The sequence below is a fragment of the Pseudopipra pipra genome, chromosome 2 (assembly GCF_036250125.1).
Source record: "Pseudopipra pipra isolate bDixPip1 chromosome 2, bDixPip1.hap1, whole genome shotgun sequence".
Lineage (NCBI taxonomy): Eukaryota > Metazoa > Chordata > Aves > Passeriformes > Pipridae > Pseudopipra > Pseudopipra pipra.
Genome location: NC_087550.1, coordinates 88,243,327 through 88,271,053, shown reverse-complemented (window position 1 = coordinate 88,271,053; position 27,727 = coordinate 88,243,327). Strand labels below are relative to the sequence as shown.

Here is a 27,727-nt window from a genome sequence, read left to right as displayed (position 1 = left end):
ATGAGCATCCTGTCAGAGCATTTTCAAAGAAGGGACATAATCATCTGTACTTTTCTCATTTCCCACAAACTGTTTTCAAGTCACCTTATAGCATTTGGCTGGCTTAGATTGATGAATTTGTTCAGTGCTTGCATGGGACATTGTGTGGCTTCCCAGATGGTTATGAAAACTTAGGCAGGCAGAGAAGGAAATTGGGAATGCAGTCTTTTCATTCATGGCTGAAGGAGAGCTTGCGTTGAGCTATAGGAAAAGTTTTATCATGGTCAGATTTAATCCAAACCATTCTGTGTAGTTGCAATAATAAATTTTCCAGTTTCCAGGTAATATACTTTAAGTACGGCATGATATCAGTGATAGATTTCTTTTTTTATATACTCTAAGGCCCTTTATAGCTTTTCCAGTTCAGGGTAGATTTAAGATGTTGACAAGTGTCTTCAGAGACAATAAGGATTTTCGATTTCATCCCTCAACGCTGCTGCTGAATAAGGCAGTGCTACTTCAGTAAGGATTTCAGCAGAATCATGCAGGGAACTTTGTTTTCTTACATTGATTGTTGCAGAACACTCAATTTTTGTTTTGCAGACTAACAAGGGGGATGAGCTTTCCAATCGCATCCAGAATACGTTGGGCAACTATGATGAAATGAAAGACTTGTTAACTGACCGATCAAACCAGAGCCATCTCGTTGGGGTTCCAAAACCTGGGGTTCCTCAGACGTCTCTCCCCAAGCCTGATGACCATTTTATTGCAGACTCAAGACTGCCACCTCCTCCTCCCATTTCGAGCACTACTTCTTCCAAACCATCATCCCTAGCTGCCCAGCAGAGCAAAAGTACCACAATGGGCTGGCAGAAGACTGGGCGTAATGCCGCTTCAGATGGCCAGCAGAGAGTGAGCAAACATGGACACCGGTCGCTGGAGTCACACAAGGGTGACTTCAAGTTGGCGAACCAAAAATCCAATCTGGAGAAACTAAAACGCTATGCATCGAGTCCCACCTCCTCTTCCTCCACTTCCTCCTCCTCCTCCTCCTCCTCCTCCTCTTCCTCTTCCTCCAATACTGCCCAGCAAAGCTCACTGAGGGCCACGTTAGGAGACAACATCAGTAGAGTGCAGCAGCCAGCAAAGCTCAGTTGTAGCTCAGAAGGAGGAACTCAAGCACAAGAGAGGCCAGCAAAGCATGGTGGTGGGCACTGCGTCCAAAACTTCCCACCCTCTCTTGCTTCAAAGCCCAGTCTCGGTCAGCAGAAACCAACAGCTTATGTAAGGCCAATGGATGGTCAAGACCAGGCTCCTGATGAGTCTCCAAAGCTGAAGTTACCAGCAGAGACGACCAAATCATATAGGGGAGTGCCTTCCAACAAGCCTGATTCGGCCAGGCCCAAGTCCAAGATAGCCAAGTTCAACATTCCTAAGCAAGAAGAAGTAAGTGTTTTTATACTTCTTATGACATACCCCTGTAGATGGATGGATGTTGCCTTATTGCACCTGTTTCTTTTACACATTTTTAACATATTAGTTTGCATGTTGAAATTTTTTGGTAACATTGACATAGTAAATTGCAAGTAGAAGTCTCACAGTAATTTAAATATATCTCAACAGTGTCATCAGGATCTCGCTGTCATCAGGACCATAACACTTCTGCAAAGGCACATTTTCTAGTAGTATATGTTATTTCACTGATTTTTTTCTGAGTGTCCACATATGAAATCTGGATTTTCTTTTACTAGGCAGGTATATTGCTTCTTATTGTTCATTGACTTATTTCTCTGTGGCAAAGATGAAATGAAGTGCATGTGATTAGGAGTAGTTCTGCTACCCTTGATGTCAAAGTAGTTTCACAATCTAAAAAAATTACTTATATAATATGAAATTTGTGAAAAACATTATGAAATTTGTGGAATAGATGAGAATACAGCAAGGAAACTCTCCTTTTAGTTCATAGTTTATGTTTCATTCCAATCTGTGAGAAGACTGAGGTTTGCTTCTTAAGGAATTGCCATCTGTAGAAACCTGGTGTAGTGGGTTGACCCATGCTACAAGTATGAGAAAGTGTCTGAAGAAGCTTCTAGACAACATTTCTGTTACCAGCAGTAAATATGAAAGATTTCTGCTTTACATTCATTTATTTCACATTCATTTTATGCCAGTAGGACATTTTGCTTTATCACTTCGACTGTGATTTTCTGTTTGGTCTTTTTGGATGGGGAGGAAATGATCGATTTTGGCAGAATAAAGGGTGATTTTTTTTTTTTCCCAGGGGTGTATTCAGAGGCCTGTATGCCATTTCAAAGATGGTCTCATCATCCTCTTATGCAAATTGATAGCACTCCCATGACTTTAAAAATTCATAGTATTTATAGGACTAAAAGACTATTTGACTGAATCTCTGTGACTTCCTCAGAGAAGACACAGTGATTGTTTACTCTTACTTGACAGCTATGGTGTGTCTTGATATGTTTTTAGTCTTAAAATTTTGTTTCTGGCATTGTTAAAGGAGAGGAAAATCTAATTTTTGAAAGAGTTCTCTGGCCTCTTAATGCCCATTTTTCAGAAATGGAGTTGACTCTTGTATTCCCCCTTTGGTTTGGTTTGGGAGAGAAATCTCTCTGGAAGCAATTACTTCTGTGGTTTTTCTATAAGTGAAAATTCCATCAGTTCCAAACAGCACATAGGTGATATGTTGTTCCGAAAAAGGGGTTGTTTAGCCTCTTAAGCCAGATTTCATACACAAATTTAGCATTCACAAACTGCTGTAATTGTGCAGATAGATCAGGTAATTGCAGATACTAATATCCATTTAGCTATTATTGCGTCTTTCAGGCTTGTGCTTCTATGTGCAAGTGGGAAATATTGTTAGAATTAAGGATGCCTGTGGCAAATATCTGGCTCTTTTGCATTTTCCCCCTTTACATGTATGCAATGCTCTAAGGACTAGTTTGGAAAGTAGTTTTGATAGGCAATCATTTTTTTGTCTGAAATTCAGGATTTACCATTTGCATTCAAATTCACCTACCTCAGGAAAGAAAGATTTCATTTGTTGTATGTAATCCATGCTGATGCATAACAGTAAGTTTATACTGCAGTTTCTAGACATGTAGACATATTTGAGATAGCTTTAAACTTGTTTGGATACTGATGGCAATGTAGATTATGGTAGGAGAGAGTGGACTGCAGAGTAACCACTAAAGTATCGCCAACTTCTCACAGATTTTATATGATGCAGTATTAATAAAACAATATTTGATAACATAAAATAAACATTTAACAGAATTTGAAGGACAAAAGCCATTGTATAGTAGGTTAAAAATAAATATTATGAAAGATGATGGACAAATTACTAAGAAGACAAATAGTAGGTACTATAGGTGTTGGGGTTTGAAACTGGAGCTAATGAAAGACAATATTTAGATCTGCAAGATCAATGCAAGACAATGTCAAGAGAGCTGAGAGTCCTGGTGATAAAACTGGCCAGCTTTTTTTCTTTACCCTGATGTTTACTTTGTTCTACCTTTTCAATCCCAAGTGGCACAAGTTGAAATTGGTAACCCACTGGTATTGCTACAGGGAGAAATGTTCACAGAATATCACAGAATATGCCAGGTTGGAGGGGACCCAAAAGGATCATCGAGTCCAGCTCTTAGCCCTGCACAGAACCATCCCCAAGAGTCACACCATGTGCCCAAGAGTATCATCCAAACACTTCTTGAACTCTAGTGCTGTGACCACTTCCCTGGGGAGCCTGTTCCAGCAGAGACACCCTCTTTCTAATATCCAACCAAAACCTTCCCTGACACAACTTCAGGGTCCTGTCACCAGCCACCACAGAGAAGAGATCAGTGTCTGCCCCCTCTCTTCCCCTCACAAGGAAGTTGTAGACTGCAATGAGGTCTCCCCTCAGTCTCCTCCAGGATGAACAGACCAAGTGACTTCAACTGCTCCTCATACGGCTTGCCCTCAAGACCCTTCACCATCTTCATTGCCCTCCTTCGGACACTCTCTAATAGATTAATGTCTTTCTTATATTGTGGCACCTAAAACTGCCACAATATTCAAGATGAGGCTGCACCAGTGGAGAGCAGAGCAGGGCAATCACTTCCCTCAACCGGCTGGTGATGCTTTGCCTGATGCTACCCAGGATGTGACTGGCCCTCCTGGCTGCTGGGGCACTGCTGACTCATACATTGACCAAAACTGAAAGTTTTTTCAGTTGATGTTGCCTCATCCATCATCCTCTTAAATTTCTGCTTTTAAACTCATAAATTTTCTTCAAATGTTCACCATCCTCTATTAGGGAGAGAAGTTTTAAGCTGCTTTCAGCTCAAAAGCTGTCATGATCCTGTAAATATTTGCAGGCAAGATGAGGCTTCTGTTTTTCAGGGTGAGGCTAAGGGTGTTGACCAGGAAAGGCCTTGTATCCGTAGTGGCTGTTGGAAAGAGTAACAATGCCATATAGGATGATCATGAGGGAAAGCAGGCTGACAAGTAGGCTACAGCAGCGCCTGGAAGCTACGTGGAGACAGAAATGAGAGTGGCAGAAAGCTGCCTAAGATCAGCCAGGAGAATATAGGAAGAAGGACGGGGGCAGGGAGCTTGGGGGTAGGGTATCTGGAATGCCGATGGTGAAATGAAGCTTTTTGTCTGCTAAAATAAAGAGTGAGTGGCTGCAATGGGCTAGGTAGGGCAGTTAGTGTGCTCTAGGGGTTAGTGTAGACAGCACTGTGAGGTGTTTCTGGCTCCTGGTCACCTTGTTGTCCACCAGAACCCCCAGGTCCTTTGCTGAAGAGTTCATGTCCAGCCAGTCAGCCCCCGGCCTGTACTGGTGCTGGGGTTATTCCTCCCCCATTCAGGAACTTATGTTTTCCCTTGTTGAACTTCTTGAAGTTGATGTCAACCCATTTCTTCAGCCTGCCAGTGTCCCTCTGGAAGGCAGCACAACCTTCACCAGAAGGTCCTATCAGTCACTCTTCCCAGTTTTGTACCATCTCCGGACATGCTGAGGGTACACTCTGCTCCATCATACATGTCATTACTGAAGGTGTTAAATGGTATCGGCCCCAGTATTGGCTGTGGGGACTGGGCTCCAGCAGGAGTTTGCACTACTGATCACCACCCTCTGGGCCACTTTTATAATAAAGCCTTTGCTTTCTGTCTGCATGTCTAATTTTGTCATTACACAGGTTTTTTTTACTTTCAGCTCTTAAAATGTGTTCATAGTGATACCATGGTCCAAAGCCTATGGTTTTCAACTTAGCCTAGAAAAGTTCTGCAGCTGCCTAACTGAACTGAAAACTGAGCTGCAGAAGGCTGTAAGAAGAAAAGTTGCAAAGAGGGGAAGCAGATTAAAAAGAGGAAAAATTGGAGGGGGCAAGGGGCAGGGGAGAGGCTATTGAGCCTGATCAAGTAGAGAAGTGAATGGAAAGAAGTGACCATTTCCCCAACTCTTGCAGAGTAGGGGCACATGAAGTGATGAGCACTTCTGTGTGATGTTTCAGTTTTAATTTGAACATCATGTGACTTTGGGCAATTTCAAGATCCACAGAGAAAATGAGGGAATAAGAATATATTGTTGTAAATCTTCTGGTTTACAAATCCACTTACTAATGCATCCAAGTTGAGTCCTCTGTTTCTGTGCACATATGTTTAGCTTATAGTACTTTCCAGAATCTATCAGTATATCTAATACTCCCTCTATACTCTGCTTTTGTAAGAACCCACCTGGAGTACTGTGTCCAGCTCTGGGGCCCCCAGCATAAGAAGGATGTGAACCTGTTGGAGCAAGTCCACAGAAGCGACACAGACATGATCACAGGGCTGGAACACCTCTCATATGAAGATGGGCTGAGAGAGTTGAGGCTCTTCAGCCTGGAGAAGAGAAGGATCTGGGGACACCTTTTAGCGTCTTCCAGTGCCTAAAGGGGGAGCCCACAAGACAGCTGGAGAGACTTTGTACAAGGGCATGTAGTGATAGGACAAGGGGTAATGACTTTAAGCTGAAAGAGGGTAGGATTAGATTAGGTATAAGAAAGTAATTCTTCACTGTGAGAGTGGTGAGGCACTTGAACAGGTTGCCCAGAGAAACTGTGGATGCCCCATCCCTGGAATTGTTCAAGGCCAGGTTGGATGGGGCTTTGAGCAGCCTGGTCTAGTGGAAGGAGTCCCTACCCATGGCAAGGGGCATGATTCTAGATGATCTTTAAGGTCCCTTCCAAACCAAACCATTCTATGATTCTGTGATACCTATGCACTTTCATTTGTGTTTACCAGTTTGAAGGAACCTTCAATGGAAAAATAAATACATAATGAAACCAAGTTAAGCCTCCCTGTAAGAACTGGAGAATAAGAAGTATCATAAAAAGTGTGTGTGTCTTCAGCAGGATACAAACTCCTCTTATGTATATCCCATGAGGTTTTCAGAGAAACAGGGCACAGAGTTGGCTGCAGTACAGTTATTATTCACTGGCAATAAAATCAGTTGAATACAAATTATAGACCATTACTTTTCAATACATGAAAAAGGTTGATTTTTAATGCAGTTCGATACCTCATATAATATTTTTAATCAGTTTTGGAAGGCCTTCAATACCTTGACACAGGCTGAAGCTTATAAATTTTTTTAATTGTTGTAATGAGAATAATTTGGATAGATGTGTGTAGAAAGGTAGCAGTTACTCATTTGGGAATTTAATCTTTAGGACCAAGGTACATCAGTGTTAATTAGAATCCATACCCAACCTCCTGGTCCTTCCAGAATTATCATACTGCTCTGTAGAAATGATAGCTCATCATCTCAAATACTGCTATTTCACATTTTAAACTACTTATAAATTACATTGCTTAGGTACCCACTGTATTGGATAAAAGGGAAGAGAAATTTGATACAAGGGTATAGAGAAAAAAAGGCAGAGAAATCAAGTGCCTCATTTTTCTAAAATGTTCTTGAGTGAAACAGTAAGAAAAACCTAGAATGGCAAATCATGTTCTTTATATTTGAGTTTTGTTTTCAAATTTTATTTCAGAGGCTGCATGCTGCTTTTTTATTACATTGAAGAAGCCTTACCTATTGTCCTTTACTTACTTCTCTTAAGGGTTATGGAACAAGGAAATAGAGGTTGTATTCAGGAATGACTATCAGTCTAATGGTAAAAAAGAAAGATTTGGTTTTGTTAAATTTGGGAGCACATTTATGTGAAATGTAGATAAGGTCATCGTGAGGACGTGTTCTTATTTCACTTCACGGAGTACTTACACAACTTCTTCTGCAGCAGAAATGCACAATAGATTAAATGTTGAGTTTGGTTTTTTCTTTTCATTTTTCTGGATCCCTTTCCCCACCCTCGACGTGGGGGAGCCCAGTTGTGGTTCCTTCTCCATCTGAAGAACCATTCCGACGTCTTGAAAGGACGGGGAAAGGGGACTCCAGCGACAGGGTTTTTCAGGCCCCGAGCCTGGAGAGGAGAGGTGCTCCCCCCTCCCCCCAGCACCCACGTGGTCCCATGGCAGGCACAGAGACAGCACACCGGGCGTGGAGAGGAGGCAAGAGGGTGTTTATTGTTGGGGATGTCACATTTATAGGGTTAGGGAGAATCACAGGTTAACCAATTAGAAGTCTCAAGGGGCTTACAGGAACACCCAATCACAGGAAGGGGTTAACAAGGACCAATGGGACACCTCAGGACACCTTTCCCAGGACATTCCTGCATGGGAGATAACAGTTGCTGTGGGGGGTGTTGGGAAGAAGAAACATGTGTTTACAAAGGGACCACAAAGAGCCATCCTAAGACATGTTCAAACAAGTTTCTCATCAGACTTAGTGCTACATCCCACCCCTTTTAATTCCTTAAAGATGAATATGTCTTTATTGATATATGGATTTTAAATTTACCCCATTCTCTTAGTGTCTGAGGGTGTCCCTATAAAACAGAATTTAAAAATGTTTTTATTGATGTATTCATAAACAAGTTTTTCACTTACACAAACTTCCAATTTACTGCTGAACCAAACAAACTACTTATTGCTGTTAATTTTAGTTTCATTAGAGTCCAAATGGTTGTTTTCTTCTGTTCCTCGGAGGCAGTCCTGGTGTCCAGAGGGGCTGCGGCGGCGGCTGCTGCCTCGGCCACATGGTGGGACGTGGGGGGTGCTGTGTGCGGCAGGAGCAGGGCGCAGGCGGGATCGGCGGGGGCCGCCAGCAGCGCCGGGGTCTCGGCGGAGCGGCGGTACCGCGGGTGTCCGGTCCGGTCTGTTGCGGGGCGGGGTGCGCCCCGGGCGGCTCGGCCGGTGGGAGCTGGAGCGGCGGGAGCGGGGCCGGCTGATGTAGGGGTTTTCCCGGAGTCGCGGCGCGGGGGGGCCGGCCCGGGGCCGGGAGCCGCGCAGGGGGATTGCTGCGGAGCTGTTTCTAGCAGCTTTAACCCTTTTTTCGCCATGCTGGCGTGGTCTAAGTCCCTTGTTAGAAACGGGACTATCTTTCAGGTTAGCAAAACAGTCTTATTAGATGACTTGCGGATGGAATTAGATATGTTCTTTAAGCTTTCTTTTTCTCTCTTAAAGAGGCATGCACGCTTCTTGTAGTTACAGGTTTACAGGGGGAGAGGTTTAGGGAGTATGCCGAAGTCTGCTTATAAGGGAATATGCCGGGTCTGCTCCTTACCTGAATGTCCTCAGGAAGGTTGAGGTATTCAAAACAGGCTGCTCTCTTGTGGTGATGCCGTCTGCTAATACCTTGACGCTTAGACTCCGGTCCACCGTTGAGCACGACTTCGCCCCAGTCTGTGCGTTAGGACTGCTCTAATCTTCACAGAAGAGTTCAAACAATCTTGGCCTTCACCACGTGGCACCAATTACGGCGGATTGAGGGGGATTGGGGAAGACTTCGGGGCGTCGGGGAACACAGATGTCGCATCTGCGCCTTAGGAATCACCTATCTTCATAGAAGAGTTCAGTAAATTCGTTTCCTCACACGGGGCACCAGTTCTGGATCCCTTTCCCCACCCTCGACGTGGGGGAGCCCAGTTGTGGTTCCTTCTCCATCTGAAGAACCATTCCGACGTCTTGAAAGGACGGGGAAAGGGGACTCCAGCGACAGGGTTTTTCAGGCCCCGAGCCTGGAGAGGAGAGGTGCTCCCCCCTCCCCCCAGCACCCACGTGGTCCCATGGCAGGCACAGAGACAGCACACCGGGCGTGGAGAGGAGGCAAGAGGGTGTTTATTGTTGGGGATGTCACATTTATAGGGTTAGGGAGAATCACAGGTTAACCAATTAGAAGTCTCAAGGGGCTTACAGGAACACCCAATCACAGGAAGGGGTTAACAAGGACCAATGGGACACCTCAGGACACCTTTCCCAGGACATTCCTGCATGGGAGATAACAGTTGCTGTGGGGGGTGTTGGGAAGAAGAAACATGTGTTTACAAAGGGACCACAAAGAGCCATCCTAAGACATGTTCAAACAAGTTTCTCATCAGACTTAGTGCTACACATTTTTACCCTGATCTTACTCAGGCAAATTCCTATTTGCCTGTATAAGATACTCTCTGCAGTCATTCTCCTTCAAGGGGCTATATATAGCTATCAGTATCTGGCACACGCACTAGCAAGTGTCCTTTAAATCTGCAATCTTTTTTTTACCTCTCAGCTCTGTCCCCACATATTAATGGAAAGCAAAGACACCCTACAACTTTTTCCTCCATCTGAAAAAAGTCTTCAACATTTGGCCTTAATGTTGGTAATTTGTTCAAAATCAGTCTCTTTTAAGAAGAGCTTTGGTGCATAGCACATATAATAAGCAGTTCCATTCCAGTTTAAAATTTGAAGTGGAAGTTCATGTGTGAAAAAAACAAGTGCTGCTATATCTTACTTGATAACAGAAGGTCCAGAGTAAACTAAAGAGGGAAGATACTCATTATCAATGCATACTTCCTCTGGAATTACCACATACCTGAATCTATGGGGCAGTAGAGGTGAAACAGTGTCTCAGGAGGAAGGAAAAGGGTTTAGAGGAGAACTAAGTGCTTTTCCTCAGAGGCCCAATGCCACATCCCTCTGGCTCCAACAGATCCTGTTGAACTGTTGCAGGACTAAGAGCTGAATCCAGGTTTTTCTTTTCTACTTCCCAGGCTGTTCATTTCAGTCCCAGAAAGGCAGAAATGAAAATAAAAGTAATTGAAGATGCTTTTAGACAAAAAGGGAGGGAGAGATTGAATGCATTAGCAAAACGGTCCAGACTTCTTCCGGCAGCGTTTCAGGATGTGCCCAAAGAGGCTGGAGACATAAGCTCAGAATTAAGTGTGTTGATACTCCTCTACCATTTATCGACTTCATTGAAGAACTTGCAGTGCTTGAGAAGCCAGTTAGCAATCACAACACTCGAGTACTTGTAAGTATGAACCAGTTGTAGATGTTTTCTTTCCCAGATGTTCATGGGAACGAGTTAGCAAGCTGCGTTTACAAGAAGACACAGATCAATTCATCCCTGTAATGGTAGTGCTGACCTTCCCCACAAATAAAGGATGTTTTTCCATGTTAAACAGGAAGAACTGCATAACAAGAGCAGTGTGATGCAAAGATCCCTGCTAGTTGTGAGTTATTCAGGACCTTCGAGTGTGTCTGTGGGAGGGCTGTGCATTACTGCCTGTTTTTATGTAGGAGAATTCAACAGAGTAGAACTGCAAAAAAAGAGTGTATTAAATAGAGTAGTGTTGGAAATGCTCTTAACGAACACAGTGGAGACCACAATGTGAAGGAATGTTTTTTTGGTATAGTTTTCAAGTTGTGACTCAAGCCTTTGCCTTTCTCGCATTCTGCAGTCACTGAGGCACACAACAACTCTGTGTGCAGGCAGCTCCAGTGAACACAGTGGGCCTGATCTCTCTGGTTATTCTTCCATGGCAGCTCTTGTAGAGGGAAAATCCTGTTTAGATGCCTTTACTTTTAGAGCTCCATACTGTTTCTACCCTCAGTGAAACAAGTTTCTCTTTTGAATTAATTGTCAGTATATTTTTTTCTTGGAAAACGCTAGCTAAACTTATCTATAGGTTTTTCAAAATAAAGAATTTAATAGAATCATAGCCTCTAAACTTTTCTGTATGGACTGATTATGGTGAATCTCTTGTTCCTATTTGTTTTTCATTGGTAGGATGACTATGATCAGAGAAAAATATCTTGAAATAGAATGTAAACTTACGATTGTCAAGAGAATTCCTTAATCTTTGCACCTGCTGTTTTGCAAGTTTTCTCTGAGGTTGCTGCTTTCTAATTACGGAAAAAATATTTGAATTCAGTTCATTGGGATCTTTCATAAGTCGGATACTCCCTTTGATAAAACTGACCTTTCCATCTTTTCAAAAGTTGAAAAGCAACCACTTTTGGGGTAAGGATAGCTTGATTGATGTACGAATATGATTCATTGTGAGAAACGTTTATTCATCATGCCTTTTTGTTTTAACCCCCCAGAGTGGATAGTTTGGTTTATGAATCAGCTCTGGAGCTGATAGAAGAGTGAATGCATAAAAATGTCCACAACCATGTATAATTGCTTTTTTAGTTCCTTGTAGTAAGCACTAAAGTTATTGATGAAGGAAATAAGATTTCTGGAATTAAAAACCCCAGATTTTAATGGCACATTTTGTCTGATTTTTTTTTAATCCGTTGTAGTCCTTATGATGATAACTGCATGTAATAAAAATCCTCCCAACCAGAAACAAAGCAGTCTAACAGACATCGTTTGTGAAATGTGCCTGAGAAGATACTGTTATCACTTTTCCACCTTTGCCCTCATTAGCATGGATTGCTCCCAGGCCTGTAAGGGTATTCAGCAGTTGGAGAAAGCAGTCCTTTCTGGACACGGCTGCAGGAGCTGCATGCTGCGGCACGGTACTCCAGCCAACACGAGAAGCTGTCCTCAGTGTAAGGTTGTGGCTGAGCATCTTCTCCCCATCTGCTTCATGGCTCCTTGAACAGAAGAGCACTTAGAAAGGGTTAGGGTACAGAGAGAGAGACAGGGTGGCCTTGCTGTGGACTTCAGATTACTGGAGAAATACTTAGATGCACTCTCTTTTCCCAGACCTCACAGTGCACAGCACTGGAGCATTGTATCAGTGCGCAGTCAGGTGTGGAGTCCAAGCCCTTGTTGCTCCTACAGGGCAGTTATATTAATGCCAACTCACATTCTCCTTTCCACTAATTATAGCAAGGTAGGGCATTTCTGTCTACTCTTTGTCTTCACAGAAATCTGCAAGGTGGTTTAGGATATTTAAAAAAAAAAAGCAACAATGAAAATTATTTAACTGCTTTGTTCTGTAGTTTCCCAGTCTTCATGAATCAGAATGACATGAAAGTGTCACCACTGAACATACTCACTCGGGTCAGGTATGACTGATGAGCAAGAGAACCAAAGGAAAATAAAGCGAGCTTCACAGATCACTGTTAAATTCCAGCTAAATAAATAATGTATATGTGCCACTTGATGTATAAGGTCAAAGAGGTCAGATCACTAGTAATTGTTGTAAATGCATCCAGCCGGGCCAGAAGCAGTTAAAATCTTTATTTTTGGTCACATATTCACTTAACAGTAAATGAAGACAAATATACCCTTAAATATCTGCATGTAACATACTTTATTCACACTATGTGTCATAAAGTTGTCATTTCTGTAGCACTTCTGAATCTATCTGAAGATCTATCCCTGTGGTATCACAAAATAGCTTCCTAGAAAAGTAATTAACATAAGGCTTTTTTTTTTTTTAAGCTCAGAAAAGATAAATAACGTAGGCGTCTGATTTCCTGTCACTCTTGGTTAACTTTATATGAAAATGGATAGCTTCCAAATTAAAGCAGGCACCGGACTGTCTGGAGAAAAATGCATCTGTAAAGAAATGTGTACATTACATATTCATTTAGTTCCAAATCTCTTTAAATGTATTTTATATATAACAGTCGCATGTTCTGAAATATGGTACCTTTTTTACTTCATGTGTCAAAACCAGCATGCCAGAAAGGCTGAGGTTGTTTCTTACACAATTTAGGTTAAGCATTTCCTTTCCCAAATTCACTCATACATGTCCACTTTCTTCCTTCCCCACCAGCATGTTTCTCTGAGCGCTGGAGGCTTAGTATGAAGTGGCTTTACACCATGTTTTATTAAGAAGATAAATACACAAAAATCATTCAAGCTAGTGAGCAGCACGGTCAGGAATACTGAGAACCAGCATTTTCCCCCCAAACCAAAAATTTCTATTTGTATTCCTTTGCATTTACTGCAAGTGGCTGTAGGCTAAGCTTGTATAGCTAGAAAGAAAGGAAAACCAAGAGTATTTCTTGTTAACTCTTATGGCTAACAGGTGTTTAAGGAGAGATGAGATGGAAGACACTCTCTCTCTTTGTAACTATTTTGAAATGAGATGTTGTGGGTGATTTTTTTTCTTGCACATGCTAGACATTATTAGTATTCAAATACCAGCAGCATAACGCTAATCTAATTTTGCATTTATTTAAAGCTAGTTGCACAACTGCGGTCAGATACAGAGGCAGGTACAACTTTATGTGACTGCTGCAGCTTTGAGACCTGAAGTAGAAAAGGGGAAGACAGCTGTGAGATTATTGATTAGAAATGCAATCAAACCCAGTATTAATATAACGTATATAAAATGGCCATGATTTGGCAGTTCTGTAATATTTTCCAAGAGGCCTTTTCCAATTTTAATTACAATCCCAGGGACATCTGATAAAAGAAAACATATTATCAGAGACATCTGATACAGTAAAACATATTAGCTGGGTAATTTCTGATTTCGTGGAAGTAGCAGTCCAGAACAGAAGTATGCTGTCTAGAAAAAAGGCATGGGATGGAGGGCCAAGTGCAATGTGACAGTTGGAAAAAATACCATTAGCAGAAAATGAATAGTCTTCCCTGCACCAAATTGTCAATGTTTAGCCTGCAGGAAAAGTTAAAAATACATAGATAGAGAGGACATAACAATGAACTGAGCTCCATAACTGTGGAGGAGTCTGAGAAAAAAATTATGTGGGAGTCAGAAGAGGAAAGAATGAAATTATTCATTTGGGAAACCCACCAAAAAGGAGTTAGTCACGGTCTAAATGTTTGTCCTCATAGGACGACCAAGTGCAATGTGAGACAGTTTGAAAAATACCATGAGTAGCAGTCGTAATTTATGGTAAAGTCTGCATGAAAGATCTTTCAGTAGCTTAGAGATGGCTAAGCAGGAACCAAAACTTTATTGTTTTTCTGTAGTGTGTTTGTTCCCATGAGGAAGCCTTAGGGAACACCCATCCTTCCCATGCTGTTCCTGCTCCCAAGTAGGAATGGCCCTACATGCAGAGTACATCCCTGAAAAAAGAATCAAACTGCATGACAGTGGTTGTTTCTAAAGAAGCTTATTCTATCCCATGAGAAGAAAAATTTAGACAGTGGGCATCATCACCTTCACATATGTGAATCACTGTCTCAGGAGGAAAGCGCATTACCCTTCTTTTCCCCCATAAGCAGTATCACAATAGGCACAAATCTGGGCTTGTGTGTAGATGTAGCTTCAGTGGGAGGTGGAAGAGGTGAAACGTCACACTCACACAGGGTGTGCTAAAAGTCTGTGAACAGCCTCTACACAGAACTGACATTTTCTGAAACACAGCAAGTCCTTCCTCTCCCCCCCTTACCTCCCCAAAGGGATTAGTGCTCCTGATAACACCCAGTTGCATTCTCATCAATAAATAAAAATTATTTTTATTTTCTACTGCTGTAATTTATTGCATTCAGGAATTTCAAAGCTCTTCATAAGCATTAATGACATCTGTGAAAAGAATATTTTAAATCTGGTTACAGAGGGATTAGCTGGGGTGAAGGTGGATGGGGTCACTTTCTATGATGGTGCTGCTGGCAGAACAGGCCAACTTCTTTTGGCCCCATTTGCTGATATAGGTTGAGGGATCAGATGGAAAATAATGTGGTAGGCTGGGGTAGAGGACAGAATGACACACCCGGATTGTACGCCTTATTCCATCCCCAGACCGAGGCTGGACAAACTTGTGGCTGGCCACAGGCCCAGAGCAAGAGCAGCCCGGGTGAATTGATGTCAAAGCAGAGTGCAAAACTGCAGAGACCGAACCCCCAGTTCTTTGTTCTGATGCTTGTGCTACAACTTGCCACATTGCAGAGTGGCGCATGAAACTCTGCCATAACTTTGTGCTGGAAATGGAAGTTAACACAGAAGCGTAAATAAAGGCTTCTTACTAAATTCTGAATTAATGTTTCTCACTGTATTTCTTCCTATCATTTAGGTCGCTTTCAGACAGAGACAGTTTCTGAGTGATTATGTCACTTACGTTTTACCACCTGCATCTGAGTTATTCACTGCACATCCTCCACTAGAAATTAATAGGGGTTTTGCCATTGCATTAAGTGGTAGCAAGACCAGGGTTTGACAGGGAGGAATATTGGTTTTCTACATTGTACGAACTTCCTTTGGTCAAGACGATATTGCTTGAGGGAAGATGGTCTTTTTTCTTCAGTCTTCCTTTGTTTTGTTCCAGAAGCGCAGCTGTCATGCTTGTGGTTGTTTTTTGAAATCATTATTACTTTGAAGAAAGTTAACAATAGTAATACAGAAAAACAATTGGTGGCAGCAGTTGGCATTTGAATTCGGAAACACTATGCTGCATTAATCTATTAAATTCAGGACATATCTTTAGAGCATCAGAGGAGCTTCTTGACCAGTCTGAGGTGTTTGAGTAATTTTTTTCTCTCTTGTAATTAAAGTTTCTAGCTCCCTGTTCAGAATCAGTTTCTTCACCAACTGTTCAGTGAATAAATCTATGTGAGTGATTTCCTGACAGTCGTACATTAGGAATTATGGCATATCTCTGCTCATAACTTACAGAACTATCTCAATACAGAGAAGAGACCATAAAACATGCCAAATGGGGATTTCTCAGATATGCTAATTGCTGCTATATAAAGAGCACGGGATGAAGAGCTGACACAGAGGAAGTTCAACTAGAAAGTACCTGCCACAAATCTTTGAAGGTCCACAGAGAAGCAAATCCTTCTGCTGCCACTTCCTGGCAGAGCTCTGCTGAGCGAAGCCTTTGTAGCTGAGTGAGCTTGGGCAGGGAGGGTTGGTGGCTCCCTGCAGGTTCTGTGGCCAGACAAGATCAGGGACAGACGTCTTGACTCTGGGAGCTGCTGCCATCATCTAGGGGCCTGTGGAGTCGGCAAAGGACCAGTATAATAAGCAGACCCCACCTTCTCTTGCCTTCTCAGGTGTGGTGCCCAGGCAGGGTTCTCATCTGTTCTAAAATAGACCCAAATGCAGGCCTCATTAATTTCTCTTGAAATGGACTGGATTGCATTTGGCACTCCCATTTTCTTGTCTATGAGCTTGGCTCTCAAAATAAAGCTGCTGTTTTCTTTAGACTGAATGTTTGTGTATTCAGAGCAAGGCTGACTAATGGACATCCACTGCCTCTTCTGTGAAGGTTAGGTTTGCCATTCAGTGACAGAAAGATGGTGTCCATGTAAATCATCCTCTCCTTTTTTGCAAAATTTGTACTAAATTGACATTCATGCCAAACTTTGCAAATTAACTCCGTATCTGTAGAGTACCATGAAAGAATTTACAGAGCAGAGTGGGAGATACAGTTTAGCAAATTTGCTGTAAGCAGGTGTGAGTTACACTCCTGTAGCTTTTTTAAATGATACGTTTCATGCACTGACTACAGATAGGTATTTTTGCACTCAGTGGAGTGAGGCTGGATCACTGAACTCATTTTAAGTAGGCCATTAAGCATCTCTGTTTAATACTGATTTTTAGCCATTGCACTTGAACTCTTTGCCTGCAGGCTGACCTGGCAGACAAAAATCAAAATAGCTGTGCCCCAGCAGCTAACAGCAGCTCTGCTACATCTGCTGATACACCTGTACACCTTTTTTTTTTTTTGTAAACAAGTTTTTTGTACTATTTATGAAATACACATCTTACTAAAGGTAATAATTAATGTGGAAAGATGAAACCAAATAATTATTATTCCATAATTTCAATATAGAACACTTTTTAAAAATAAGTCAGCTAGACGAATCAAACAGCATAGAAATGGAATGTCCCTTTTCAGGCCCTGTGGGAAATTCAGCTAATGAACTGAACAATATCAGTTTCTAGACAGGCAAGAAAGTCTGCTTAATTTAAAGAAATAAATTCAACTATTTGCCTCCTTATTTAAAATCATAGTTTTGGGAATGATCACATAATATGAAAAAAGTAACTTCAGTATGGTCTGTGTGTTTTTAACCACCAAGCAAAATACAATTAACTTTAAAATGGTAAATTGTAATGCTAAAAAAAAAATTTTCTGCCTTCTGGGTGTGACTATCATTTGAATGTGGTGATGTCACCCTGTGAGCCATTTAAGCATTATCAATGAGCAGGCTGTGCTTTTTCTAATGATTACTGTGGGGTTGAAAAAGACTCTGCAATGTTCCTGCAGTTTGTTCATCATTTTTGTTTGATAATTGTCCTAAAAATCAATGACAGCTACTGAGTACAGAAATTTGATTTAACCAAGTATAAATATAGGCAGCAATTTAGACTGTTCTTGCTCAATAGGAAAATGTCTTTGGATAATAAGTGGATTCCTATCTAAATTCATGAGTTCTTTTATGACATTTTGGGTTAAGCCTGAAATAGATTAATCTTTTTCTGATAAAGTTGCATAAGCTGTGATTTCTCTGGTGACCACATTTAATTGGATATTAAATAAAGTGCTTATCTCTACACCAACAGGTTTTACAGGCTGGATTTCACAGATTAAATAACAAGTAGTAGGCACACACAAAATTTTTTTGATTAAACCGTGATATGCTCAGATTAAAAATTAGACTGTCTTGATTAAGGTAGGCTTTTGAGGTGCATGATTGCAACTGAGGGTTAAATGCACAGAATAGAGGGAAACTGCAGGGTGGTGCAAAGAGCCATGAGGACAGGTCAGGTCTGTGTATTCTTCCTTTCCTGCTTATTCTTCAGCAAATGTACGGTGGTGTGATTTTTTTGTTGGGTTTAACAAGAAGCTTGAATTCCTGATAATGTTTTTGAAAAGCTTGAGGTCGGGATTCATTATGCAAGGTGCTGTACAAGCGCACAGCAAGAGGTATCCTGTGATAGAGCCTATCAGCCCTGGAAAGGCAGAGGAAAGGTTAACAGAAGCCTGGAAAGTAAATTAACCTATCGCACCTGAAGAAAGGAGATAGGGACAATGCTGAGAGAAGTACCCAGATGGAAAAACATAGATGGTGTCTGGGAGGAGGAAGTCTTAATAGGGTGAGCAAAGACCACACTTGGGAGGAAGAGTGAGGTAAGAAGGAGGGGATGGAGAAGGTGAAGCTGAAAGCACAGCCTGGCTGTTACAGGAGGCATTTGTCTGGTACTCTGCTTGCTGGAGAAGGCAGACTGGCAAAAGGGCTCCAAAGGGGCGAGAGGTAGTTAGGACTCGCTGCATTTCCTTTAATGATAATGGAGGACACTCTTTGGAGCTGAAAGGACACTTCTGTCTGAGAAAAGGACAGGACGTTGAAGGAATTTGTCTGAATGGCTCAGGTACATTGCTGAGATCCGTTGAAAGGAATAGAGCAGCTGTGCAGAGTAAGACAGGAGGGGCACCACCAGTGTGAGCCGGAGGCCTTACAGGGGGAGAAAATAAATGAAGACATTTGCGTTGAGTAAGCTGTGCTAAACCAAATTATGTGGAGCTCACACTAATTACCATTTTCTCCCCACTGCTATGGCATACTGTGAATGTGAGAACAAACTGATGCCTTCCTATGTAATCAAGCCTGCTTTTGACTTTCTGTGCATGGAGCTGGCAGCCCTCTGATAGCATTTAGTTGGTTTTGTCCTCATATATGGGATGAGAGAATTGCAGTAGCACTATGCAGCCAGCTCAGGAGCTTGGACAACCCTTTCCTGGTGGATTTTTTTTTTACTTTGGTAAGATCAACCAGGAAGAGCTGTGGTGTGAGTTTATCTTTTTTTCCCCTAAATAAAATTGACCCATTGCACAAAGCATGCAGTTGTTCCCAAGCTAATGTCAGACTTGGAAATTGTAGTTGCTTGCTGAACACAGCTTACAGCAAGTCGGCAAAGGCTGGCAATGCTACAGGTGCCGTGCATTGTTGGCCAGGCTCTGGTGACTCCCGGCTGCTGGCATCATTTGGCTGAGATTCAAGGCACAAGGTGTTAAACAATCCCAAGTGTGTTACTGAAAGACAAAAATGGAAAGTAGTTCCACCAAGTAATGGGGACATGCATAATGGCCTCGTGCTATATTCCAGTCTGGGGTCACTGGGCCTGTCTTTTTGCCTGGTAGAAATAGCTGGTGTCATGATGATAAAGATGTTGACAATTATCTTCTCTATCCTCCAAAGACCACACAAAGCTAAGCCTTTTCTTTTTACTTTTGCCTAATTTTCTTTTATTTGTCTTGGTTTTTTTTCTTCTTTTTATTTGTCTCTTTATTTTGACATTGGCATGAGGCTATTTTCCAGAGGAATTTTTTTTGCCTTCTTAGCATTTGGTAATGCAAAACATTTTGTTAAGATTTTTTTCTCTGAAGCCACATTTTTTGTTAAGACTTTTTAGGATGATGTTCTCTTTCCTACCTCTCACAGAAGTCAGCTAGTACATTAGCAGCCATTATTTCTCCCTAGGCTTCAGAAAAATGGTAAATTACTTAAATTTTTCTCTGGCTTTTTTTATTTCCAGTAAAAAAATAAAACAGCATTTCCAAAAAAATGAAACATCAGGAAAGGGATGACAAACTTCAGAGCTTGTGTTCCTTTTGGAAACCAAGAGTTGGGTCAGGGGCTACATCAGTCCACAGCCACATAAACGGGTTTCTGTGGAAAGAAGGGCTGTACAGGGCTGTCCGGTGGCAGCCACAACCTGCCCTCGGAGATGAGTCAGGATGCTTCTCAGTGTCCAGCTGGGAATTCCCAGGGATGTCTGCAACCTCTGCTGTTAACAAGCAGGTGGCACGTTCCCTGTGCAGTCAAGGCAGTGGTAAACTGTTACATGATAGCTTGGAGACTTTTCTTACCAGAGCTGTATCTGTTTTTTAAACCTTGTGCAAACCCATGAATACATGAGTTAGCACATAGCGTACCCTTAGAGGTGTGGTTTGCAGGGGGGCTGTTTGTCTGTAGGCCTCCTTTCTCCCCTAATAGACCTGGGGAATTGTTCAAGGGGAAGCAGATTTCTTTAAATGTCTCTGCTCTGTTAGGGTGTCAGTGCTGAGATTGAAAAGATGGTATCTAGATCACCTCAAAGTGTAGGTATGTTTCATTTCTAGGTAACGGGGACCACGGCCTCTGCAGGTATAAATTGATCTCATGCCACCAACACTGGGCATTTACCTCTTTACTTACTGGTCTCTTACTAGACACAAGTAAGTTCCCAGGGTCCACACACCCTAACAGTAGTTTAATCTCTGCTTTAACAGCGGGTCTTTGTAAAATTCACGTATGCAAATAGAGTGTTTCTAAATTGCCAACACAACAGCAGAAGCTTAAGTGCAATTTTTATTCCAATAAAGACATGATGAAATTATGCCTAATGGTCTGCAGACTGCACTTTTATATGCACTTGCAATGCTCCCATTGACTTCAACTGCTGTTGTCAAGGTATTTCAGTACTACTGAGCTAAGGATCATTACCCTGTGCTATTACAATACATTAAACTAATGCTATCATTTTTCTATTATAACAACAATACCTGGCGACTAAAGGCTACCTCCGACCCAATAACTTGCAGTCAAATATTTGTTTCGGATTTCAAAATGCATATAAATTATGAGACCTGACAAAAATGTCCAGATTAGACTAGCCCATACCTCCACCTCGATCTTTAATTATTTGCATGTAAACAAAACAAACTTGGCACTGATAAACAGTTTAGACATACTAACATTTTTAGGAACTTGAGGATTTTAGTTTATAAGTTGTGAACTAAGCTTTCATTGACTTCCATGCAAACAGCGTTGGAATAATAGATCTATACTGTACATATCCCAAATCCCCGAGCTTGTGTCCTTCAAAAACAAAGTAATTCCCTGACTACTGTTGATGAAGCATGCATCAGGGAATGCTTATACGAGTGTCTTGGAGCTGTGCTCAGTTGTCTGACTTCTGCTATTAAAACCAGTCCACCATTTTGGGTGAGTCCTGTTTGCTCTAATGTAACGAAAAACACTGTACTTAAGTGCTGCAAGGAGATAGCTTTGCAGAGATTACTGGTTCCTAAGAAATTAATAATTTTAAATCCATAAAGGAAAGGAAATTCACTGCTTATATAGCCTTTGCTACACTTTCTGATTGCTTGCTACTTCTTTTATCTTTTTTACTACCTAAAAAAGAAAAGGAGCTGGAAAAGGGTTGAACATTTGACTGATATTACCTTTATGATAAAGTGAACCACAGACTAGGAGGGGAAAAAAAAAAAGAAACCAAGACCCTGAGTTCCCTTGGAAACCTCTGCAAACTCATCTTAAAAATGTACACACAACATCTGCCAGACAAACAGGAATGAGGACTCGATAACCAAAACAGAATCCAGATGTGCACAAAAATGGGCTTCTTACTGTTACTCCTATGTCGCTTCACTGCAAATTTACAGCTAAGAGATACGCAAAAACATAGTTGATTCACATAGTAGGTCTTTTTGATATAGTTTTCTCCCCAAAATCTAGGAGTTACTTGTTTATTGTTGCATGTTGTTCGCTGTTAAGTTGGGAAAAACCCTTAACTTTTCCTTTTTAAGAACCAGTTTTCAAGAGCTACTCTTCAAGACGAAAACATTGTTATGAAAGAACAAATAATAAAGTTATGTACAGATCTGGAAAATTGTACTTTTAAGACATCAGGCCAACAAGTTTCATTGCAAAGGTATTTCATGGTTCAAACTCAGGACTTATTCTAATATGCCTAAGAATTTTGCTTACGGAACACATTCAGCCCTGATTGCAGAAGTCCTAATTTGGCCTCCTTTTTCTGTGCACGCAAAGTTGCAGATGCAGAATCAGCTGCTTGTGCACGTGGGCATCAAGTTTGGTGCCCACTTACTTTAAGGGTACCTAAGATTGTCAGCATGTAAGATCCAGTGTTGGCATCATAGATGTCTCCAAGTGGCGCCTCTCATGTCCCTTGCTAAATGGACAGGTAAATCAAGAAAGAAAAGGATTGGTTCCTCCTGCAAGAGGAAAGAGTTGCAGTGCTGGTTAGGTTCAGGAGACCTGGGTTCGGTTTCTGGTAGTGTTACCTCCTCAGGGGTATCTCCCACACTCTGTGAAGAGCATGGCTAGCTCTCTGTACGGAAAGAACAGCAATAGAAAGCACTCCGGTGCTATCTGGGGGGTGCACAAATTGCCTCATCAGTGTTGCCACACTGGGTGAGTGTGGTAACACAGCTGGAAGATTAAAGGGAATTTCTTGTATTGTCTAGAGGCCCTTCCTGCAAAACACAAACAAGATGTACATGGTAAAAAAGCGTACATATCAGCACCACTCTGCTCTCCTGGCTGTGTAGCCCCTTCGTTATTAATGGAGATTTCATTTGAATTCTTTGCTTGCTGTTTTGCTGTTAAAATCTTGACATTTACCATTTGCAGCTAGTTATATACTTCTGTGAAATAGCACTGATGATGCAGTGGCATTAATTATTTGCCTTATAAAGGTGTCCATTCTCCAGAAACTGGTTCTCAAGCAATAACCTCCTTTTGTAAGCATGTGAAGATGTCCACACAGATATCTGCGGAACTCTTTACAAGTCCCAACCCCTCCATGTAAAGGTGTGTATCTCTAAAACGTGCAGATTTTAAATCCCAGTGCCTGTAATACAGAGCAAATCAGCTTCTGAAATGAGTACCAGAGGAAGAGGACTGAGGACACGGAGGTTTGAGTACCTACAGTAAGAGCTGTATTTGATCAGTCTGTCTGAAAAATAACTGTGCTCCAACTTAATCATCTAATTCTGCACAGTACTTAAAATAAACAAATTAATTCTACAGAGGGATTTAAATTGAACAAATGTATTCACTAAGGAAAGCATAATTGCATGACTGAATGGCTTAAAATACATCTAAGGCAAAACTGTTCTTCGAGTTACCAGCAGATCTGCAGATTTGCTCTTTAAACAGTCTATGGACCTTGATAATCACATTCTTTCCTTAATTATCACAGATTTACAGACAGGAAACAATTAAAAAAAATGTTATGTCAGTTTGCATAAAACCAGCTAGGTTATTTAGCTATGAAATAGCCATAGCTAAGAAAGATCTATTTTTGGAGTGAGGACAAGAGAAGCTAGAGTGTCATTGTGTTGTAAGAGAGGCTCTCGAGATACTGCATGCAACTTCTAATGGACATGCTGAAGTTGTGGGGGTTCGGTCACTGTTGCATTAATAATAACACTCCGCTTTCACAGGGCATGATGCTATACCCTTTTTAGTTTGAAAGGGTTGCATTTCTTCTCTACTAGATGATGCTAGGTGACCTTTGAAAATATGTGGATAAATGAAAGGGCAATAAATTTTGTGCATGTCATGATTAAGAGAAGTAATTCTCATATTTCCCCTTTTTATCTTCCTTTTAAGGCATGCCACTTGCAAATAGAAGTGCCTGAGGATGGTTCAGAAAGCAATTCAAGATTGTATCTTCTTGGACATGATAGGAAGTTTTGGTATTGGATTGCATGACTGAAATGTGGACTTAATAGGTATTGGTGTTGCATTATATTTCATATACTGATTGAATGGGTTTGATGAGCAAAGACAGAGGATTAGCATGCAAACCACCCCCATTGTTTCATATTAAAAAGTGAATATTTAAGAGCTGAAAAAGCAAATTTGTTTCAGCTACATGGCACACATTTTTTGGTATGCAAATGTGCCACATCTGTGTATTTGTTTTGCTGCAGATACAACCAGCAAGAGTTTAGTGATGAAATCTGTTCTTAATTATGATAGCAGCTGTTGGAGCAGTAGCCATTTTTTTCCTCCTGATGTGAAGTTGCCTGATTTACTCATTTTTGTCTGCATTTGTCAGGGCTGCCAGTGCAGAGAGAGAACTCTTTGTGAGGGGTTGCAATTTGTTTTCTGTGTGAGAGCCAGTGAAAATTGACTAAATCTGCACAGCAGGGTAGTTTTATCTTTTCTTTTCCTGCATTGCAAGCTGTTGTACCTCTGCTCCAGCACAAGAGTCCTATAAAAGTACCAAATAAATGAGGGAGCTGTTAAGTGTTCCAGCAAGTATCTTAAGCAGCAGTTTGTGTAAACGAACTATGCCTTAATGAAGAAGGAAAAAGAAGTCTGACATCATAGCTGTGGGACAGATGGCATTAATATAATGAATTGATAAACACTTTGGAAGCTTATTTTTCCTTTCTCAATTATTTCATTTCCATATATGAGCCCAGTACATAACTGAAGTTTGTAAATTCCAGACAGTTTAATACTCTATTTCCTCAATATTTTGGTAGTAGCAAGGAAGAGAAAGAGTGTGAAGATTATAAAAGGATGATAAAAAGCCTCCTTTTTGAATACGCAATCTCTTACAGTAATTTGTTAACGAGGCAATGCTGTTGCAAATCAACAGAGAAAACGACCAAGAATGCTTCATAGCATAATGAAAAATTGGCTAAAAATTGCAGTGGAAATGAAAACAGAATAAAGAGAAGACATAAGTTATTGATACTAAAACTTCTGTGCTAAAAGCCTGCTGAATGCAACATTTATTGTCTCCCTACAATCACAGACTAATAGTCTGTTTCACACTGGATTGTTTCCACACCAATATTTTATGCCTTGTTTTTCTTCTGATCTAGGCAACACTAAATTTAAACAGATTTCAGCCCTGCTCCTCTTTTGGTTAACTTTTTGATGCCTTATCTGGCATGACTGAAACCAGTGAAAATAGCCCCAGAATACAGTGAGAGCTGGAATAGGTCTTGAAAGAATGTGCAAAATTTGCCATTCTTTATTGAGAGAAGCAATTTTCTTCTGTTTCCACAAACAGAGTTCTACGGATTGTACAGCTCTTCTCTTAAGATAAGGATTCTCCCTTTATTTTCTACAATTCAACTTTTCCTCTTTCACTTTTGACCTTGGAGTCTTGCATATAGCTAAAAGAAACACAAGATCATGAGAAAATGAGACAATGCAGGTAAACTATACCTTACTTACAAATAAAAGTTATCTCAAAGTTAAGCTCTCTGAAGTAGTACATCTGTAAGTATAGATTGTTTCTCAGTAGAAGAATATGCTTCTATGTCATGGAGATGGTCATAATAAGAATTGATGGTCAGAATAAGAACATAGGCATGGATACCATGGGAGAATCATCAGAAATCTTGTCCACAAGTAGTTTTTTACTTAAAAAAAAGGCAGGAAAAGGATTATGCAGTCGATTCCAGCAAGGAACTGGAATGGTATACATGTGTAGTAGGTAGGCAGGAAGACACAGTGCTTTATCCAGCGATGGGCAAAGCATACTGTAGTAGGGCTCACCAGCGGTACCACTGCCTGTCTGCTGCCAGTGCAGCCACCTTCATGGTGGATGACAGCAGCACATTCTCACTGGAATAAATATCTTCTCTTAGAATTTACAGACTCCTAGTTTACTATTTTTCTGAGCTTTCCAAGATGCCTGGTCATGGGCAGTTTTATCCTTTTGAGCTGTATATATTGTTCCCATTAGCCTGTATGTTAGAATGCAGCTATGAATCTCTGTGGTTTCCCATATTTTTCTTTGAGCATGACTTTCTTTAGAAAGGTATTTTGTCTCCTGTCAAGAAGCCCAGGTGCTGTTGTTGATGGAATATAAAAAGGAGTTTTGGGACTTTTGTCTATATCACATGCATGTTTTCATGAAAAGTATAGTTGGGAGGAAAGCAAGAGTCATAATGAAGTTACTGGAGAAGTGAGGAAGGTCTCAATTTTCCACTAAAGTGGAAATTTAAAATTTGTCTTCTCTGACTTTTTGTTTTAACCATTTCATGTCTTCTGTGTGGACCTGCCATTAGATGTTTGTAATACAGATGTGGTCATGTGAACTAGTGACTCACGGCTCCAGTTGCACTCAGTTGCAATAAATAGACTGCTTTTAGATGCAATTAGTCTGACCTTCCCAAATGTCCATTTAGAATAAGATAAATCCTTGAAAGCATGTAAACCTCTCCATCAACCAACAAGGGAATGTAGAGCAGTTAGCTTACATGTATATGTCTGGTAAGTCAAATAAATGCCTCGTTTTCTCTGTCTGTTTTCTATTGCTGCTGTGCCAAGCATATTGCATACCTAAATAACTACTGTAGTTTTGAACAGTAGTCACTGAGCCTGTAGCTGTGAATTGCATATTATTCACTTAGTGGATTTTTTTCCTCTCAAAAAAGTACCATTTACAAGAGGTTATAGGTTTTAGCAAGGTGTCTTCGCACTTTACTATCATGGTTACAGTAATAAATATACAGAAATGTTGCTCTGTAGCATTATGTCACTGAAATTTGCTGACACAGTAAATGCAAAATTGAATACAGTGAATTATGGCTTATGACTTCAGCATATGTTACAGAGGGTACTTTAGTAGAAGAGGTGCATATGATACTAATTACACTGTGAAATCACACTATAATAATACTTCAAGTAATCACACTTCAGAGTGACAAAATTTTCTTAAAAGGCATCTTGTTGGGGATGCTGTCTGTTCCGACTTCTTATGCCTTTTCCTTATTACATAAAAAACATTGACTTTTGTGTTGGCAAATATTTTCAAATATATTCTATATAAAAACAGAAGTCTGATACTGCATTTGGATCAATGCATAGCATTTCAAAGCACTTGAGGCTGCAAAATCTTCAAACCTTTTCTCTGCCTCAATGAGAAGACCATCTCCTCTATTTTCACATCATGTCATCTAGAAGGAGCAAAGATGTATTATAGATGTCACCTCCTGCTGTCTGGTAACTTACAGTCTGTTAGGCAGTATAAGAGAAAAAGATGCCCTATACTCAACACCTCAAAATCTGCATGGTTGAGAAATGTGTTCTGCGAGGAATTTGGAGAAGAAACCATACCCAGTCCTTGCTGCTCTGAGTAGCAGCTTGGCAGCAGTTACCCCGGGCTGGGAATGAAAAAGTGGGATGTTTGATGCACTTCCACTTCTCCACCCTACCTCCTCATGTTCCCACAATTAAGACGCATTTGAGGATAAAGTAGACAGCCCTGCCTTCCTGATGGAGATGCACGCAGAAACACCCTAGTACTCACCTCCAACATCCTGCTCCATCTTCTTACGATCTTGGTTATCTTCTAGTCATCGTTGCCACTGCAGGATGTTTGTAGGGATTTATTTTTCTTTGCATAACATGAATTTTTTCCTCCCAGATGATTTGCACAACTACATGACTTCTGGAGCTAATGTTCAAAAAATAACAGATCATAGAAAAGTGTGTAATGCATAAAATCTATATCAATGTAGGTTAAAAATTCAAAATACCAGGTTTGTTCTCAGTCCTACCAGGTTTGCTCTCAGTCCTTTCTAGAAAAATCACAATATCTTTATTGTGTAGATAAAGACAAAAGGAGAAGTCCTGGCTCCATTGTCCTGGCTCTCATAAATTTCTCATGAACTTCGAGGTTTTTTAAAAAAATGTTTGGCATATTATTATTGAGCTAGG

General features: G+C 40.9%; 1 protein-coding gene across 4 annotated transcripts in view; it reads left to right on the top strand.

Moving 5' to 3' along the window:
* Positions 1-27,727, top strand: part of AFF3 (ALF transcription elongation factor 3) — a 339,352-nt gene that overhangs the window by 55,257 nt on the left and 256,368 nt on the right. For all 4 annotated transcript variants that reach the window (XM_064646295.1, XM_064646294.1, XM_064646293.1 and 1 more), the window contains exon 3: positions 583-1,425. In XM_064646295.1, coding sequence (XP_064502365.1) covers positions 583-1,425 — 843 coding nt within the window. The remainder of the gene's footprint in view (positions 1-582; positions 1,426-27,727) is intronic.